This window comes from Aethalodelphis obliquidens, unplaced genomic scaffold (assembly GCF_003676395.1).
Source record: "Aethalodelphis obliquidens isolate GAN/ISIS:26980383/991018 unplaced genomic scaffold, ASM367639v1 scaffold5, whole genome shotgun sequence".
Classification (NCBI taxonomy): Eukaryota; Metazoa; Chordata; class Mammalia; order Artiodactyla; family Delphinidae; genus Aethalodelphis; species Aethalodelphis obliquidens.
The window spans coordinates 74,651,795-74,673,095 of NW_020837949.1; the positions used below are offsets into that span (position 1 = coordinate 74,651,795).

General features: G+C 36.3%; 1 protein-coding gene across 4 annotated transcripts in view; it reads right to left on the minus strand.

Moving 5' to 3' along the window:
* Window positions 1-21,301, minus strand: part of HYCC1 (hyccin PI4KA lipid kinase complex subunit 1) — an 80,300-nt gene that overhangs the window by 36,029 nt on the left and 22,970 nt on the right. For all 4 annotated transcript variants that reach the window (XM_027102667.1, XM_027102665.1, XM_027102666.1 and 1 more), the window contains exons 2-3: window positions 9,029-9,107; window positions 3,629-3,730 (exon numbers count right to left, since the gene is read on the minus strand). In XM_027102667.1, the coding sequence (XP_026958468.1) occupies window positions 3,629-3,730; window positions 9,029-9,079 (153 nt within the window). In that variant the 5' untranslated portion in view covers window positions 9,080-9,107. The remainder of the gene's footprint in view (window positions 1-3,628; window positions 3,731-9,028; window positions 9,108-21,301) is intronic.

Below are 21,301 nucleotides of genomic sequence, written 5' to 3' on the forward strand. Positions count from 1 at the left end.
GCAGGCGGACTCTCAACCACTGCGCCACCAGGGAAGCCCTAACCTGAATATATTTGAGACAAGCAATGGAGCATTAGAACATGCTGTATTCCTAGTGTCTTGCTTGAACTTTTGAATTATTTTCTCATGAAAACATTGTTATACTCGGTGGGTAGGTTTCATAATACTGTTAAGAGAGAACTGCACCTCAAGTATATTTTGATGTGCTAAATGGCCTTTTTATGGTCTAAACATCATGTACCTTCTTTCCATTCTAAAATACATTCTGAATTCTGAAACAACTGAGTTACAAATGAACTTTTACAACAATCTATTCATAAGTAAGAAGCTGTATCTTAAGAGAGAATTTTAATGGTAACAGAAATGTACCATAAAAATGCCTTTAAATGACTAAAGCAGGGATAGAAGATGGAAAAGAGCTAAGTTTGGGTAAATTCACAAGAGAATCTTCCAAACTTTTTTTGAATTGAACAGTTACTGAGAATACAGGTAGGAAACAGATACAGAAAAGTTGGAGGGCACTACTCTTCATGTGCCAGTAGCCAATGAACTGACCTCCTCTCACTCTGGGATTGCTATGCCTAGAAGATTTTATGCGGTTTTTTCAAAAAAAACAGCTGGTTTCATAACAGACTTGAGCATTGTTAGCCTCTAATCCTATGCCTATCTTAGTCAATTAAAAGCACTGGTTAAGGAAATTTCATTGTATCCATAAACTGCCTCTTTACAGTTTCTTCAGCCTGCCACACATACCTGCCTCAGGGCCTTTGCACTTACTATTCCCTCTCTGGAAAGCTCTTGCCCCAGTTTAGTTTTCTTCCTCTAATTCATTCAGACCTTAATTCAACCATCACCTCCTCAGTCCCAACACATACTTCCCCTACTCTGCTTTATTTATCTTCACAGTTTTATCACTGACATTTTATTATACATTTAGGTATTTGTTTAATGTTTCTTTCACCTACCAGAATACAAGTTCTAATCTATAAGAAAAAGAATTTGTTCTGTTTTGTTCACTGCTACATTTCTAAGTGATTTCTGGCACACTATATGTCTTCAATAAATATTTATCAAATGAATTTAACTGAATAATGAAAAAGTACTACTTGTAAAATCCAAATACCAAATTTCCCAGACTTCAAATAACCGCAGAATCAACGTTCCAAATTTCAAAAATGCCAAAAGACAATGATGGCAACTTTTTGGGAATATCTCCACTTTAAGACACAAAATGTTCTAAAGAGCAAAAGGAAGGTTATGATGTTAAAGTAGACACTGCTATATTTTAGAAGCACTTCTAAGTACATTTTTAAAGACTGAGTTGTCTTTTTAAGAATACAGAATACACACTGTCTTTACCACATTCATCAGGCTAAAAACATAAAACAAACTTACATGCAAAACCTCCTAAACCAGTGCTTCTGAAAGTGTGGTCCATGGACTGAAGACCATCTACAAACTGTTACCAGTCCTCAACAATATAAATACAGAAATTGAGAGGAAATATTTAAAAACTTTTATAGCAACTTGATATGGCTGCAATAACCAAGAGGGTGATCAGCAGACTTATTGAACAGAGTATGGATCAGTTAGGGGTTATCAAATTTATGTGGTACCTCGCATGTGATGTGAGTTGCATACTTGTCATACACATTAGGTACACATATTGGTCTGTGAGAGACTGGAAAAAAAATATTAAACTGGTACTTCACCACAAATAGTTTGAGATATACTGCTCTGAGCCATCAGAGCTCACTGTCATCTGAATGAAAGAAATGTTATGAACCAAACTAGCCTACCAGAAATTTACCTCTATCCAAAGCAGCCTGGTTAAAACACACTTCATTAGAGAAATAATTTTTAAGTCTTTCAAAATACTGATCAGTAAATGATAAGTAAGACTTAATTTGTTAAAAAAATAATAATAAAGCACACAGCTATACTTGATCCATTTGGTAAAATAATTCTCAAATAAACATGGAAAACTGTAAGACAGCTTCTACCCAAATACTTCAAAAACTAAAACCCTTCAAGAAAACAAGCTACTATACAAATTAAGTAGCTTTGGGAAGGAGGAAGGTTGCTCTATTTAGTTATTCCAGTTAAAGTTTTTGTCTTGTCAATATAAACCCTAGTCTTTTTTTCAGCACCTAAAATTCATAATCTTTATAATCTTCTTTATGGAATAATCAGTAGAAGCTGGGTTATTCTAGACACCCTCCAAAAGAGGTTACCTACTCAAATAACAAAAGACTCTAGTTTTGATAGTTTCATCCCAAAGGCATATAGGTCCACATAGGACTAGACGCCAGGGTGTAAGTTGTTTTACCCCTAGATAATAGGACTAGTGGTCTTAGAGCCTATCGTTTCACCTACCAAACTCAAGTATAAAAAGAATGCATACCTCATACTCCTCCTCTCTACTCCACCTCTTTCCATTCCCACTGACACTGCCCTAGTTCAGGTTCTCAACAGCCCTCCTACACTGTTGTCATAGCCTCCTAGTCTTCTTGCTTTCATTTTTTCCATTCTCCAATCTGTCCTCCACATAGCCACCTTCCTAAAACAATCAACTGGTCAAGTCATCAGCACAAAAAAAGTCTAACCTGCTTATGATGGAATTCTAGGCCCGCCATGGTTACAACCTAAACCTACCTTTCCAGCTTCAGTTCCCAACAGTCTTTCATCTCTTGTTAACTACTGCATTAGCCTATTTGCTTTTATCTGAATGCCAAGCCTTTTGATTTTCCTCACTATTTCCAATCCTTACCTATTATATTTCTACTATGAATGGTGGGATTTATAAGCACCAGAATCTGGAGTATAGATCATTTTGTCACCTTCAAAGTAAACTTGCTATCTAAAAAAGAAAAGGAAATGCGGGGTGGGGTGGAGGGGCACGCAGAGAAAAGAAGAAAGGACTGGGAAAAACACCAGCAGGACCAAACTACTTGCTACTCTTCAAATTCCGCATATTTTCTCAGGCCTCCATATACTATCCCTACAGCTTGGAATGTCCTTTTACTTTCCACACCTGGAAAACATGTGCAAATCCATCTAGACTCAGTTAGGCATTGCCTTGAAAGCATGTATTTACACATTTCCTCCCTTTCCTCTTACAGGATAAAGACCATGTGCTACTCATCTTTGATTTTCTGTTGCCTAGCACTGCAGCTGGCTCATAATGGGCACACAAATATTTGCTGAATGAATAAATGAATGCAGTGACCCAGACTTTCCAAGGCTATCTCCAGCAAGATAGATATATAGATAGATAGACAGACAGATACCTACATACATAATGCATAGGTAGATGAGCAGGAACATGTTCAGAAGTGGCTTTGGAATATGGTAATAATTCTATTTCTTGGTCTGGGTGATGGTACACTGGAGCTCATTTTATTATAATTTTTTTTATTCTGCCGTTTTTCTGCACATAAAGTATTCTTCTCTTATCCCTCTATCCACTTCTCAAAAGTAATCAGCTAAACACTCCAGAATATATATTACAATTCTTTAAACTATACTTTTCTCACCCTTTTTAATATATGTGTTATTTTTCACAGTAACAAATTAAAAAATCAATCAAATGAATACTACTAGCACAATAAACTGTTAGAGTACTTACCTCACTTTGTGGCTCCTGGATAACTTTATAGAGAGATGAAACTAAAGAACTCTTGTCTTTCAAATTTGTAGCATAATTTGGTAAAGATGTTTCTGGTAGTGTCTAAACAAATTTTAAAAAATACATTTTATTTTTATGAAATGTCCAGAACAGACAAATCCAAATACAGAAAGCAGACTAGTTGTTGCCAGAGATTGGGGGACAGGGAATTGGGAGAAGGAAGAATTCTTTTGGAGGTGATGGAAATGTCCTAGGATTAGATGCTTGTGTTAGTGGCACAACATTGTAAAACCACTAAAAACCACTGTATTTTCATCTTAAAATAGTGAATTTTTCATTATGTGAATTATATCTCAACAAAAAAATTGTAAAAATAAAATAAAAGATATATTTAATCCTCAACATCAACAGGGACATAAGTTAACATTCAGCACTTCATCTCTGATCACAGTTTGGGGTTAGAAATAAGAATACAAATCATTTGTAAAGCCAGAGATACATTTTTTGTAGCATTATACAGGTTATCAATCTTATTAGCAGTATTTTATCCTGTTTCTTAATAAACATGTTATATAAGGATCTAATGTTTCAAACCTTAAAGCCACAGCTCATCTATCAAAGTAACTCCTGAGTTACATGTTGTGACTGTTAAGTAAGACTGTTCTACTTTACAGAATTGGGGGGAAATTTTTTACTTCTCAGAACTGGAGAAAAAGATAGTCATACTACCAACAAACTAGTGTTCTTAATTCCATTTAAAATAGCAGCAACTAATCACAGAGCCACCCTTTCAGAAAGGACACTATGACCAGAGAGGAATGGGAAGAGATAAAACTCCAGTAGTAAGTCAGACGGTTTAGGATAAAAGTAGTAGGGAAATCTGAAGAAAAACAAAAAAACAAAAACCCACTTCATCATAACAAATGATAAAAACCTATCCTTCTAGAGTATACCCCTTCCTTAACAACTTCTGTCTCCCAAGTCATTATTTTTTCCCATGAAAATTATTTCTATCAATCAACCAATTAATCAACAATGTTAATCCTGCAGTAGATATAATGTCTCAAGATATTGCTAACAGTCATGCCAAGATATACACTATTTCTTACATGTCCCACATCCTAGTATTTCATGATTTAAAATGGGTTATGGTTAGTGTATATAGGTGGGTGTGTGCATAAATAGACACAGAAAATTAAACAGCATTAATTTTTATAATAAGGACATTTGGTTCATTTTTACCCTACTGTGAACTCCTTGAGGGCAAGAACTATCTTATCTCTCCATCCACAGCATACAGCACAAAGCCTCGTACTCAAATCTTTGCTGAAGACATTTATATAGATGAACAAAATAAGAAATAAATACTGTCACTGTTTACTCTTCAGTAGATTCTTTAAAAATAGGTCACATTTCACCTTAGGATATATGAGTGAACAGCTTCTTTTTTTAATTTATTAAGATAGTTTTGTTTACCAGAATGGTAAGTAAATGTGAACTATCTGGGAACCTTCCACAATTCTTCCAGGGTTGGGGGGGACGGAAGCTGGGAGTTTCACTGCAGCTGCTTACACAAAGAGGAGATTAGGGCTTTCTTCAGTATTTCAAAAGCATGTAGCAAAAGATCTCCAGGCAACATTCCATTTCCGTTATTTGATCAAGAGTAAACCTAATATTGATGGAATTTATATAAAGGGAATAATAGTCAAATAAACAACAGATTTCCAATCACCTGAATGATAACAAACCTAAGTATACATGTAAAACACATTAATATATGTGTGTGTATGTGCACATGTGCACACGCGTGTCTAAACATAAAATTTTAAACCAAGTGAATTGAAAAATAAATCTTAAAAAATGATTAGTGAATTGAAACATTATTACATACACTATCTAGGCTAAAACTGGAAGAGTCATTAAAAATGTGAACTACAATTTTCAGTTTATGTACCAATTAACCCTCATGAGGTAAAATATCTTTTGTGAAACAGCCAAAAGCAAAAGGACAGCTCTTTTCTGAAAAGACAAGTTCTAGAAAATATCCTGGGCCTAGGCTACTACTGCTAAATGAGAGGAAGGATCTCCCAAAAATTAGTGTAGTGAACTATTATATTTTATCACAATTCTGTCATTATTTCATTTTGTGAATGTGGGAAACGTTACTTTTGTCTATAGAAGGAGAGAAAATACAATTGCTGTGTTTATGAACAGTGCTTTGAAAACCTTAAGATCTAAAAGAGCCTATGGATTTAAATACTATGACAGCAAACCTTTAAATTTTCTTACACTGTACTAGTTCAAAGGTACTTGCCTTCTTAAATACCAGCTAAGCTTTCTCACTTTTCAGAAGGCAGAACTGGAGACAAAAGAAGTTATAACGGGACATTATGGTAGGAAATCAGTCTTGGCAAAATTTGAAGAAGACAGATGCTTCATACTAAAGTATCATTTGGCAGATGGCTTTTATAAAATATAAGGAAGTGATATGGGTTGGGTGGAAGAGAATTAATGAAGATGGACAGATGGGTGGAGAACCAATAAATAAAACAATTCTGACCAACAACATTACACATAAACCTAGATTTTGAGTCACATATTGCGATTCAGTGACTACCAGAAAATCAAAAATTTGGCGGATAAATCTATACATAACATTAAGAAAAACACAATACAATCTGAAAAAGATAATATTTTACAAATAAATATTTGTAAAGACAGAGATTGAACTAACTATTCATGAAACCTTAAAATAATGAAGTCTGAGTCTAATTCTCTTTGTTGGTATACTAAGAGAATATTAATGAGGGCCCATAGCTAGAGTAAATACTAGTTTTTCCAAAGGCAAAGAAGAAAAAAGAAATAAAAATTGCCCAAAGCAAACTGCATTGTCTTTGTGCATTTGAGAGAATGTTGAGTGACGTTATGAGGTTGGGAGTTCAGACTGTACCCATGGAACAGTGCACAGCTAAAATCATCTTCAAAGACCACCTATTTCAGGTTTTCTGGTGAGGATACTGAGACCCAAAAAAGTTATGTGATTTGTCCAACATCGTAAAACCACCTAGAGGAAAAATTATGATTAGACCAAAGGGTGTCTGACTTCTCAGCCCCATGTACTCTGTACCACTTACTTTATTAATCATGATGACCTTGGCCTTATTAGCACGACGGTTATTAGATTAAACAACCAAGCAGAGGCATAGATAGATGACAGATAGATAGATAGATAGGTAGATAGATAGATGATCCCTAAACTTTATTTCTTAAATATTTTCACCAAAATACATAATTAACATCACAAATCATTTCAAAAGACAATATATTCAATTATAAAAGTATACTTGGGAGATCTGTTCTCATGCACTTTCCTATCTTCTATCGCTTTTACTATGCTGCTGATTTTGTCTGGTAACCTTAATCTCTTCATCAAATATAAACAGAGCTGAATTCAACACACATTAACACAATTCAAAATAATTTTCAGAAATGCCTACCAAATTAACCAAGGAATAGGAAATATCTTCCCTTATACTTGACAATAATTTAAATCATTTGTTATGTCAAATTGATTGAAAATTGGGTAAATTTAATTTTGGCGGGTTAGGGGAAAGTTAAATAACCTTTTATTTCATGGGGCCCAGGATCTTACTCCCCTCCTCGCAAGGAAAAGTTTCCTTCGCAGGAAGGGAAAGAAATAAACAAAAAGATGGGAAGGGAAGAGAATTAGTCATGATTTTCAGCTATTTGCCTTAATAGTTGATCCTCCCCTAAGCCTCACATCCTTTATCGAGCCCTCTTGACACAACTCCCATAGTAAAGAACGGCTAACTGGCTCTAATTGCTTTTGCAAATTTTACTTCATCATTAATATAAGAATGCCCTAGAAGTGGTATTCAACTGTTAAACTTGACAATTTTAATCAACTTGCCAAAAAAAAAAAATCATGGTAATGAACCATATTAAACACTCTTGAAGCAGGAAAAAAGCTTAAAAACACAAAGACAACATATGTAAGAAAAAAGGCACACACCAGATTTAATCAAACTATTAAAATATGTATACTATATACAGTGCCCTTTTATAAGTGCATGTATAACTACATCATTTTATGATGAGTTACGGAATCCATAGAAAGATATTCAATTCATGACTATAAAAGCTGAGAAAATGAAAACCTTTGTCATTCATCAGGATGAGATAACGACGGGTAAGGCCCGCTACAAAATTAACAGGAAACATTGCTTCTCTCAAGGACATACTGCAGCTAAAAAGTGTCATAACCTCCATTTTTGAATGACTACTGTATTCTTACTCAGTGAGAAGCCTTGTAATCTAAAATCATAGATATCAAGAACTTTGTCATTTAAACATATATCGGTTAAGAATGAAACATCCCACTCTTGGCGGGAGGATCTAAGTCACCTAGACACAGAGAAGCAGGCTTCAGATAAGGGGTTTCTGAACTGAACATTCCACACAGATGTTAACTTTGTAGTTCCCAAGACAACATGACCCTGGGTCCACTTCACAGTCCAGGCCAGATTTTAACCCCATTACACATAGCTCTGCTTTGTTTTGAGTCTATCAAAATACTGTTTCCTTTAAATTTCACCTTTTCTGAAAATCCTATAACAATTTTATTTTTTCCTTTGTTTGGTGAGATGCCTACAGGGTACCTATTGTATAGTCTGCCTCACTGAAACAAGCCAATAAGTCTGACTTTTGTCCAAGGCCTTGGGCTAACTTGGCTGGACAAAAAATGACAATTTCAGCCCAAACCCTTCCTTCCTGTGGTTCATGATCAGGAAGCTCACATAATTATGTGTAACAACAAGACCCAGGGGACAAAAAGAAGTTAGTTAACTGGTTAAAGGAACACTATTTTAACTATCATAAAGAAGAGTTCATGAGACAAGAAAACAGAGTTTTATTTGTCTTCATCAACTAACCAAGAGTTATATACCGCTTATATAGGCACTGGGTTAGCCAACTAGAGAAAGATGCACTGATAGAAAGTTGGGCAAATATCTTCCCATCTCCTCCTCATCGTTGATCTGCCCACTCCCAGTGCCCCCAAATTGGGAGAAACATTTCAACAGTGAATCTTTCATGCTGGTTGGAGAGAATGACATCAACTTTCAGAGACTTTAACCATTCTTTGTGGTGTTGCCATAAAAGGGAGAAAACAAACTAAACTACTTGGTGAAAAAAGGAGTCAATTTCCTAGGAAAGATTACTATGTGTAAATAATCCCCTAATAAGATTTTTTGGAACATTGTTTTGCTTCCACAGATATTTAGCTTTTTAGCCATTAAAAAAAAAAAAAGTCACTGGAATTTAAACCACAGACATAACTTCTTTGGAATATAACTATTATATTAAAACAGTAAATATTACCTTAAACTCTGACAACCATTCCTCCACAACCCCTTTCTCTGAAGTGAACATCTTTCCACATCTGTTCTAAACCTTCAACCTGAAAATTAACATAGAAAAATGTTAAAATTTTGAATATATTTTCTTTATAGTCAGATTACCAAGAATAGAAGTAATCCTATAAAATTTAGCTACTTTGTTACTTGTGAAATTAAAGCAGTTTCAAACATAAATTACTGGGTTCATTTCAAAACCAATGTGCACAAACAAGCATTAAAATGCAACAATTTGGGCTTCCCTGGTGGCGCAGTGGTTGAGAGTCCACCTGCCGATGCAGGGGACACAGGTTCGTGCCCTGGTCCGGGAAGATCCCACATGCCGCGGAGCGGCTAGGCCCGTGAGCCATGGCCGCTGAGCCTGCGCGTCCAGAGCCTGTGCTCCACAACGGGAGAGGCCATAACAGTGAGAGGCCCACGTATCACAAAAAAAAAAAAAAAAATGCAACAATTTTGACAAAAGTATAAATATCATAACATGATGAAATTGACTCTGCAATTTTTCATTCAGCTTTTAGTAATACCAGCTGCAAAACATACTGGACATTTTCCCCTAGTTTCAATTAAATAATTCCAAGTAGATAATGCATCTTAAGAAAACTGTAGAGGGACTTCCCTCATGCTGCAGTGGTTAAGAATCTGCTTGCCAATGCAGGGGACACGGGTTCGATCCCTGACCCAGGAAGATCACACATACCGCGGAGCGACTAAGCCCTTGTGCCACAACTACTGCGTGCCCCAACTACTGAAGCCCCCGCGCCTAGAGCGCGTGCTCCGCAATGAGAGAAGCCATCGCAATGAGAAGCCCGCGCACCGCAAGGAAGAGTAGCCCCCACTCGCCGCAACCAGAGAAAGCCTGCACACAGCAGCGAAGACCCAACACAACCAAAAATAAATAAGTTAATACATAAATTCATTAAAAAAAAACTGCGAAAAACATTTTAAAACTGAAAATATAAAAAGACGTGCATCCAAAACTAACTTTATAGAAAGCATTAATTTAATTTGCTTATATTTCAGTTCTTTACTACAGTAACAATCTATCTAGGCAAGCCACTTGGTTCCCTGAAAGCTTAATAGTCATAAAACAGAAGTAAAAGTGGTAATATCCAAGATAATGACCTTAGTCTTAACAATAGTTATTCATAAGATTGGAATTTACTTAAGTATAAATAAGAAAAAAGGAAGCTAAAGGAAATGCAAAACAAATTTATCTCAAGCAAAACTTTTGTCAAAGTACAATGTAGTTTTCTTCACCCATCCATCTATAGGAGAATGAACTTAAAAACTGTTTCTTGAGGGGAAACTTTATTAGCTCTAGCTGAATTTCCTAACCTCCTAAGTCAGGCACAAACCCTGCATTAGCCTTCTTAATTTTAATCAGCATTATCATGTAGTAGAAACCGGGACAGAATTGACAGAAACTGAATCCTGATTCTATTCTTACTTATAGTATAACCTTGGGCAGGTTATTTGCCTTACTTTTTTCATTCACGAAATAGGGCTAACCACAGTACCTACTTTCAATGGATTATTGTGAGAATTAAATGAAAAAATGTAAATAAAAGCACTTATTACAGTACCTTGCAATAAAAGTGTTATTCCTATGCAATATTATTATCAAAGAATATCAACTTGTATAGCCTCTACTCAGCTATCAAAGTATACAGATACTTCATAATGAACAACACAGGTTCTTGCAAAGAATACATTCTAATGCTTCTGTTGTCTAATTTCCATTTAAAAAAATGGTTAAGAAAAAAATATATATTCACTAATTCATTTATTCATACATGAAGAATTACTTGAGAGATATGCATTTTATTTTTTCAGGATAAAAAATAGCCCTTTTTGGGCTTCCCTGGTCACACAGTGGTTGAGAGTCCGCCTGCCGATGCAGGGGATATGGGTTCGAGCCCTGGTCCAGGAAGATCCCACATGCCAAGGAGCAATAAGCCCATGCGCCACAACTACTGAGCCTGCAGTCTAAAGCCCGTGAGCCACAACTACAGAGCCCACGTGCCACAACTACTGAAGCCCGTGAGCCTAGAGCCCATGCTCCGCAACAAAGAGAAGCCACTGCAATGAAAAGTAGCCCCTGCTTGCTGCAACTAGAGAAAACCCACGTGCAGCAACAAAGATCCAACACAGCCGAAAATAAATTAATTTTAAATATATATATATATCTTACAGAAATGTGAATATATGTCTCTGAAAGATATGTTCAGGAACATTCACAGCAGCAGTTTTTGTAAACAGTCAAAAACTAGAAAGAGACCAAGTGTCCATCAAGAGTAGGATGGATAAATTATAGTATATCATACATGGAGTTCTACACAACGACAATAAGCAAACTATAACTACATCAATGTCACAATATTGGGAAAAGGAAGGCAAACAAGAGTACTGCTATACAATTGCATTTATATAAACTTCCAGAACAGGCAAAATTAATCAATTTCGTTAAAAATCAGAAGAGTGGTTGCTCTTGAGGCAGTTAATTCTTGGGTTCTGGTAATATTATGTTTCTTGATCTAAGTGCTGGTTACACAGGTGTGTTCATTTAGTGAAAATTCATCAAGCTGAACACTTATGTTTTGTGCAGTTTTCTGTGTATATACTATACATTAGTAACACCAGACAGCTCCAGGCCTCTTATCATTCACTTGATAGAGATCAAATGGAAGCCCTCAATTGCATAACTGAGTTCACATGAATACTCAGTAAAATTGTCCCTCTCCATACTTCTTTGCCTTCCTCTGCAGAGCTCAAAAGGGAGACCTCAAAACAGCACCCCCCAGAAACTTTCACAGCCTCACCACTACCTGCCTCCACCAGGACTAAAGTCATTTTCCCTTCCCCGCTGTTGATGTCAGGAACCACAAGAAACTACAGCTCCCAGGTTACACTCAGCCCTTGCACACTGATCTTCATAACTCTTTGCAGGCCCTCTATTTTACCTTCATCTCCTATTCCACCCTAATACTGGAAGGAGGTTCTCTTTCACTGTGCCTTCTGGAATTGACAATCTGTTACCAGCAAAATCCTCTATATCTTCAACAGTTCTCTCACTATCACTTTCTTCTTGTTCTAACAAGAAGCCTGACTCTTCTCTGAAGACACTGCTTTCCCTGCAATCTTCTCAAAGAGGACTGCTTTTCCTCTCATAGCCCTGGAAGAAACCACTGGCCCTAGAGGTAATATTACCATTTCAGATCATTCTCCCTCTCTCCCCTCGAACCATCCACCCAACGCCGTTCCGAAACTCATGAAGCTGTCATCTATCATTCAATTCCTCCCTTTCATTTCTAGATGATTTTAGCTCTGGCTCACTGTCATGTTTTGAAACTACTCTTCCTTCTCACTCCCTGAACTCTGAATTCCTAAAAATCTCCTATAACAATACTGTCTTCTTCCCTGCCTCAGCAACTCAATCCTATTATCATGAACTAGACCAAACATTTACACTTTTAAATATTGAGCCAACCTGAAAGAACACCCAATGGTCAAAGTTGGAACAATTTGAGCAACAGAACAAATAACGTAGTAGTGAATTACCCAAAGTATAAAATAAATATACATGAGTCCATATTGATATAAATAAAATGACTAAACAAATAAATAAATGTTAGAGAATAAGAGACAAATCTTTTTTTCAGAAGAATTCCAAATAATATATATAGGTATTTCCCCCTCTAGGAGGAGTTTAGTCTCTGCCGCCTCCCCAGTGAGAATGGGCTGGACATAGTGATTTCCTTCCTAAGAAGAGAGTATGGAAAGAGGAAAACAGTAACTTTATAGTGGAGAAATCTGATAAACACTGCCTTGATCAAGGTTAACATCACCCATGATGTCATGTGAATATCATGTACCCTTGATATGATGAGAAGGGCACCTTACCTCTAAAAAGCCATAAACCCAGTATAATCATGATACAAACATTAGAAGAAACTCAATTTGAGGAATGTTTTACAAAATATCTGACCTATATTCCTCAAAACTAAAAGGTCATGAAAAATTAAAAATGCTGAAAGACTCGCAGACCAGAGAGACTAAGGTGACATAACAACTAAATGCAATATGGTCTCCTGGATTGGATCCTAGAAAAGAAAAGAGATAGTAATAAAAAAAAAAGTCTGAAATTTAGTTAATAGCAAAGTAATAGTAATGACAAATGTACAATGGTAATATAAGATGACATTAGGAGAAACTGAAACTGGGTTTGGGGTATACAGGAATTCTTTGTACTACCTTTGAAAATATTCTATAAATCTAAAATTGTTTAAAACATTATTGAGGCTCTGATGTATTTCTGTTCTAGGATCTAATCCAATTGACATTTACTGTATTCAAAAACAAAACAAAATTTAAAAGCACAAGAACACATGAGCACATATTTCATTAGTCATCACTTATCATGTAGCCACAGTCTACTCATATTTTCATTATTATGAAAATAGTTTTGAGCTTGCAGACACCATGAGAGGGTCTGCAGGACCCTGAGAGGTCTCAAGATGATACTTGGAGAACCATTACCCTAGTCCTTGTCATTACCCACTCTGATCGTTCCTCTTATCTTTTCGGCACACACTTTTATGTACTCAGACCCCAAAACGTTTTGACCATACATGAATCTAATGTCACCTTCCAACCTTCTCCTTTCTCTCCTTACCCATTTCAAATTCTTTAGTCAATTATAATCACCATTTTAAATATGCTCCCTCAACTCCTTTGCTCTTACTAGTTTTACTCCTTTAGCAAAAATATAATTTTGGTAAAATCCAACTCTCCACCTAGTCCATGTGAGCACCCATGCAGCTGAACAAGGTGGAGACAACAACTAAAACAACACCTAAGACTTATGACCAAGAACCTGACTCGAGCTCTTACTGCTGCCTGGTAATCATGCAGTGTCCTCCTCCCCATAGTCCATTCACTTTGCTACTGTCCTATTTAATTGTTTCGTGCATTCTACCTGATCCTCAAAACCCCAAAACCATCTCTCCATTCCTACTCTCAGCTGATGATTTTAATTCCTACTTCACTGACCAATCAGAAGAGAACTTCCACAAACTCCCAAATGTCTACCAATCTTAAAGCATCTGTATCTTTATACTCCATCTTCCCTTCTGTTAACTATAAATGAACTGTCCATGATCCTATCTGCGGTCAATCCTTTGAATTACACACCACAACCAACCTTTCTTGTCTACCTAAAGAAATTGCTCCAACGAGCCTCCTTCTCTCCCTAATTAAATTTCTCCCTCTCTACTAACTCACTCCCCCTAAAAAACTCTCAACCTTATTTCCTCTTCAGCTATTTCCACATTTCTCTGCTTTTGTTTTATACTCAAACTTCTCAAAAGAGTTGTATGCTTGTTTTTAATTCCTACCTCCCCTCACAACATTTTTTTTTTAGTTTTTAGAAATCAACATTGAGGTATAATTTATACACAACAAAATGTACACATTTTAAGTGTACAGTTCTACACATACATCTATGCATATATCATTTTTTATGTTTTTTTCCCTGTAATTCATTTCTAATCTCATAGCATTGTGGTCAGAAAAGATGCTTGATATGATTTCAATTTTCTTAAATTTACTGAGGCTTGATTTGTGACCCAAGATGTGATCTATTCTGGAGAATGTTCCCTGCGCACTTGAGAAGAAAGTGTAATCTACTGTTTTTGGATGGAATGTCCTATAAATATCAATTAAATCTAGCTGGTCTATTATGTCATTTAAAGCTTCTGTTTCCTTATTTATTTTCATTTTGGATGATCTGTCCATTGGTGTAAGTGAGGTGTTAAAGTCCCCCACTATTATTGTGTTACTGTCAATTTCCTCTTTTATAGCTGTTAGCAGTTGCCCTATGTATTGAGGTGCTCCTATGTTGGGTGTATATATATTTATAATTGTTATATCTTCTTCTTGGATTGATCCCTTGATCATTATGCAGTGTCCTTCCTTGTCTCTTGTAACATTCTTTATTTTAAAGTCTATTTTATCTGATATGAGTATTGCTACTCCAGCTTTCTTTTGATTTCCATTTGCATGGAATATCTTTTTCCATCCCCTCACTTTCAGTCTGTATGTGTCCCTAGGTCTGAAGTGGGTCACTTGTAGACAGCATGTATATGGGTCTTGTTTTTGTATCCATTCAGCCAGCCTGTGTCTTTTGGTTGGAGCATTTAATCCATTCACGTTTAAGGTAATTATCAATATGTGTGTTCCTATGACCATTTTCTTAATTGTTTTGGGTTTGTTTTTGTAGGTCCTTTTCTTCCCTTGTGCTTCCCACTTAGAGAAGTTCCTTTAGCGTTTGTTGTAGAGCTGGTTTGGTAGTGCTGAATTCTCTTAGCTTTTGTCTGTAAAGCTTTTGATTTCTCTGCCTAATCTGAATGAGATCATTGCCAGGTACAGTAATCTTGGTCGTAGGTTCTTCCCTTTCAACACTTTAAGTAGATCATGCCACTCCCTTCTGGTTTGTAGAGTTTCTGCTGAGAAATCAGCTGTTAACCTTATGGGAGTTCCCTTGTATGTTATTTGTCGTTTTTCCCTTGCTGCTTTCAATAGTTTTTCTTTGTCTTTAATTTTTGCCAATTTGATTACTATGTGTCTCAGCGTGTTTCTCCTTGGGTTTATCCTGTATGGGACTCTCTGTGCTTCCTGGACTTGGGTGGCTATTTCCTTTCCCATGTTAGGGAAGTTTTCGACTATAATCTCTTCAAATATTTTCTCGGGTCCTTTCTCTCTCTCTTCTCCTTCTGGGACCCCTATAATGCAAATGTTGTTGTGTTTAATGTTGTCCCAGAGGTCTCTTAGGCTGTCTATATTTCTTTTCATTCTTTTTTCTTTATTCTGTTTTGAAGCAGTGAATTCCACCATTCTGTCTTCCAGGTCACTTATCCGTTCTTCTGCCTCAGTTATCCTGCTATTGATTCCTTCTATTGTATTTTTCATTTCAGTTATTGTATTGTTCATCTCTGTTTGTTCTTTAATTCTTCAAGGTTTTTGTTAAACAGTTCTTGCATCTTCTTGATCTTTGCCTCCATTCTTTTTCTGAGGTCCTGGATCATCTTCACTATCATTATTCTGAATTCTTTTTCTGGCAGGTTGCCTATCTCCACTTCGTTTAGTTGTTTTTCTGGGGGTTTATCTTGTTCCTTCATCTGGTACATAGCCCTCTGCCTTTTCATCTTCTCTTTCTGTGAATGTGGATTTTGTTCCACATGTTGCAGGACTGTAGTTCTTCTTGCTTCTGCTGTCTGCGCTATGGTGGATGTGGCTATCTAAGAGGCTTGTGCAAGTTTCCTGATGCAAGGGACTGGTGGTGGGTAGAGCTGGGTGTTGCTCTGGTGGGCAGAGCTCAGTGAAACTTTAATCCGCTTAACTGCTCATGGGTGGGGCTGGGTTCCCTCCCTGTTGTTTGTTTGGCCTGAGGCAACCCAACACTGGAGCCTACCTGGGCTCTTTGGTGAGCCTAATGGCGGACTCTGGGAGGGCTCACAGCAAGGAGTACTTCCCAGAACTTCTGCTGCCAGTGTCTTTGTCCCCACAGTTAGCCACAGCCACCTCCCACCTCTGCAGGAGACCCTCCAACACTAGCAGGTAGGTCTGGTTCAGTGTCCTATGGGGTCACTGCTCCTTCCCCTGGGTCCCGAGGTGCACACTACTTTGTGTGTGCCCTTCAAGAGTGGAATCTCTGTTTCCCCCAGTCCTGTCGACATCCTGCAATCAAATCCCACTAGGCTTCAAAGTCTGATTCTCTAGGAATTCCTCCACCCGTTGCTGAACCCCCAGGTTGGGAAGCCTGACGTGGGTCTCAGAACCTTCACTCCAGTGGGTGGACTTCTGTGGTGTAAGTGTTCTCCACTCTGTAAGTCACCAACCCAGCAGTTATGGGATTTGATTTTACTGTGATTGCACCCCTCCTTCCGTCTCATTGTGGCTTCTCCTTTGTCTTTGGATGTGGGGTATCATTTTTGGTGAGTTCCAATGTCCTCCTGTCGATGACTGTCCAGCAGCTAGTTGTGATTCTGGTGTTCTCGCAAGAGGGAGTGAGAGCACGTCCTTCTACTCCGCCATCTTGGTTCCTTAATGGTATTTTTTAAATAACAGAAGGGTTTAATTTTGATGAAGTCCAATTTACCATTTTTTCTTTCATGATTAGTATTTTCTGTGCCCCATTTAAGAAATGATTGCCTACCCAAAGAATTCAATTTCTCTAATAGATGTAGAGCTATTAAAATTCTTCTATTTCTTTTTATGTCAGCTTCAGTGAGTTGGTCAGCAATACTTTGTGTGTGTTGCTGCAGTTCACTTCAGGAGAAGAAGTGTGTCCCATGTGATCGCTATGAGGGAGGACTTTGAAAGCTTGTGCCTGGTTTCCTCCTGACTCTACCTGATGCATCTTTTTCCTTTACTGATTCAGCTTTACATGCTTTCAGTGTAATAAAGCATTGTGAGTGTAACTGCCTAAATCCTGTGAGCTCTTCTAGTGAATCATCTAATGTATGCGTGCCATGAGGTATCTGAAATAAACTTATATGAAGCCTAAATCTTCTTATATGAAGCTTTCTCTTCATTTTTGGTTTTCAGCAGCCTATGATAAATCTAGGTGTGTTTTTCTTTGAATTTATCCTGCTTAGGGTTAGTTGAGTTTCTTGTATCAGTAAATCAAGTCTCACAGCAAGAGCTCATATTACGCTTGGAGTCAGCTAAATCCAAAAACTTTTCTCATACAAATTGCTTCCAAACCAGGTTACTCCTATCTTGTACTTATTATCTAATCAATTCTTTAAAATCTAAGTTACAATTTCACCTTTTTAAATTGACTCACACTTAATAGATACATAAACATTTGCTCAGTGAATGAAAAAGTTAGCAAACCTTTGAACCTTTGCTAGCTTGGGCCCTGAATTCCATTCTGTGTGTTTAATATAACATTTACCTTGTTAATTAGCCCTCCATGGTAGCTGACATCATAGCATGCAATAAAAGTGATCCTGAAAGCAAGGAATTTTGTACTAGAGAAAAAGTAAGGAATCAGAGCTAGAGATATGTTGTAAAACTATCCATGAATAAGCAATAATGTAGAAAGACACCAGCCACTGTGGAGAGCAGATCTGAAATGAAAATTAGTACATTTCTAATTTTTAAACGTAAATTTATTTTCCCGTATATAAAGTAATGTAGTATATTATCTGCCACAAGTGTAATCTGAAAGCACCTTCCAACAGTGGGATTAAGATCACTTCAAAGATATTCATGTCTTTTGATAACATTCTATACCATTCTTCATTAAAGCTTCGATTTCAGTAACTTTCATAATACTTGATTACACAAGGGCTTCTTAACCCTAAGGGGCAAATTCTTTTCCATTATAACTTATTCTCTGCACTAAACTGAGGTGACAAAGAGACTAATTTATAAAGAGATTTCTTATCTAGTTGTTGTTGTAAGTTAAAAAAGGAAAATAATTACAGTACTGAATTATAAACATGAATGAAAATTCAAATCATTAGTTAACTTATCATTAGTTGTGTTTTCTTTAAGAACAGTAATATTCTCAAGCATTTTAGTTGTCTTTACATGGAGTCAAAAATCTTCAGTACAATGTAGAAATATTTTTAATTACATGTGTAATTTCACAGAAATATTAAACTATACCATAAAATTACAAAAAGTGAAAATTTCAACTGGCATTCATGTAATTTTAAATTACCAAGTCAAGCCAGTTCAAAACAAATCTAAATATGGTAAAACTTAAAAATTCCCTCAGATGACAAGTTTTTATAAATTTCAAAAAAGGAAAAGTATCTTAAGAAAAATAGAAAATGTACAAAGATTAAAAATGGGACCTGAAATATTAATGCATTATATGAGAAAGAGGTTAATGGAATTTTATAAAATGTAGTATAAGTAGCTAGAGAAATAGAAGATGAAAAACCAATAGTGTGTGTCAGTTTACAGAAGTTTTTCTTTGTCCTTACCACACACTGTGACCCTGTAAAAAAATTTTCTTTCCATTAGACCTGGGTTCCATGGTGAATAAGTTATGACTATAGGTACCACTAAAGACTAGGGAGGACAAGAAGCAAAATGACCACAAAATTGAAACCGTGATTTAAAACCTTTTTCTCTCCACCAGCGCTCAGCAAGAGACTCTCTACAGTTGCTGTCCCACCCCCACATTTCATATCTAATATGTAATCTGTTAACATTTATGGCAAAGTCTTGATTACATAACTTTAAAGCTTTATAAACCTAATTAGATCTCTCAAGCAATATTCAACATATACTCTCACATTAAAAAAATCTTTATTCTTCTCATAGGCAAAAGGAACAAAATTAAAATAGGTGTTTCCTGCTGTGTATCTAACTTCCTATTTTTCTCAAATATATCTTGGAACAGAGTACTTAAAATTATATTAGAAAGCTCTCTAGGATTCTATGCAGTATTTCACAAGCAGAGTTAGTAATGTGTGAAATTAATTTTTTATATTTTCAGTATGTCATAAAACCTTTCTAAATCTAATGTCTTTTTCTTCAGTCCCCCACATTATATTTTAATTTTAACCCTAATAATGATTCCTGAATTCCTCAAGGAGCTTTCCAGAAAGCATATCATAAAAATGTTGTCACAAAAAACATATAACTTATAAATGTTTTACTCTTATCCAATTAAGGAAGAACATAAAAAGAAATAAATGTACTTATAACTTTCACTGTAAAACTCTAAAAAATATTTTCACTATTATTTCACATCATCCCTTGCATCATGAAGTATTAACTATAAATCACTTCTGAATCTTTTAAAACCATTTGCTTTATATGTCATGAAAATCAAGTTTCTATAAATCTAAAGAACAAACAAATTTCTATAAATGGATTGTGACACATCACAGTTTTAAACTTCTGTCCTACAAAATGGGGCCATTGCAGTAAATTAAGTGCCACCAGAAGATTACCAAGATTCCTAGCTGAATTTCAGGAAAACAGAGCAGAAGGAAATGTTCAGATTATGTTACAGAATAAAATTAATTTAATCTTAGTGATTTTACTGCTTAGAAAATGACCACTCAACTGGAGAGCCCTATGAAACAGGAGGGTACCTGTGCTGGTGCTTGAAAAGAAGTGCTACTGATTGCCTCATTGCCTACTTGAGTCCTCAAATGAATAAAGTTTCCTCTCAGGGCACAGGGAGAAGGAATATAATTTATAGGCCAGTAGAAGAGGTGTGAGAAATCTTTCCAAAGACCCATAACTTAGGCCTATTTTCCCCATAAGTCACAAACAAGTGTCTGGTTATTAAAAATAGAGCAGAGATTTTTACTATGTGAAATGTTTTTTGCATTCAATATCTTTTGCCTACCCCAAGGACAAATAAAATCATGTTGGGATACCAATGTATTACGGCAACCAGGCCAGTGTGTTCCTTTTGGAAAAGGGAGGACGATTAGAAGAAAGGTAACAATCCCTCTTTTCATTTCTCATTTCTATCTTTCTATTCTTTTCAAATCCTCCAGGACTTCAGAAGAATCTTTTGTCCAGGGAAAGGGTATCTGATTTGAATTTAAATAATACAAGTGAGGAAAAAAACACTTTGATAGCTGGACTAGCCCCACGTGCTCCTTTCACCAAAAGAATGCAGTGAACACAATGCTGTGAAACTTCGGAGGCCAGGCCTTAAGAAATCTGCAGCTTCCACTTTCATGTGTTTAGAATCCTAACACCATACTGTAAGAAGCCCACACCATCATGAAAGGTTGCATGGAAAAGAACTGAGGGCCCTGCTGAGCTACCAGCTAAGAGTCAGTACCAAGTACCAGCCACAAGACTGAGCCATTTTGGATATTCCAACCAAGCCAAGCCTCCAGATGACTGTAGCTTCAGCTGACAACATGAAGTAGAAGATCTGCCATGCTAAATCTAGTCAGCCTCAGATTTGTGAGAGATCAAAAAGATTTGCTGTTTGAAGCCACTAAGTTTGGGGATGGTTTGTTAGGCAACAACAGATAACCATAACACCTATCTTAATCAAACATGCAGGACATAACTTTATAGTGCAAGGCAGTGTGCTAACTCCTATCAGAGAATATTACATTTTTCAAGACATGATCCCTGCCATCAAGGAATTAGATTTTTCTCTGAAAACTTGTAGTTAAACCTATTATTAATAGGATATAATCTATGAATGTCTAATAAATGTGTTTACATTCTGCTGATATAT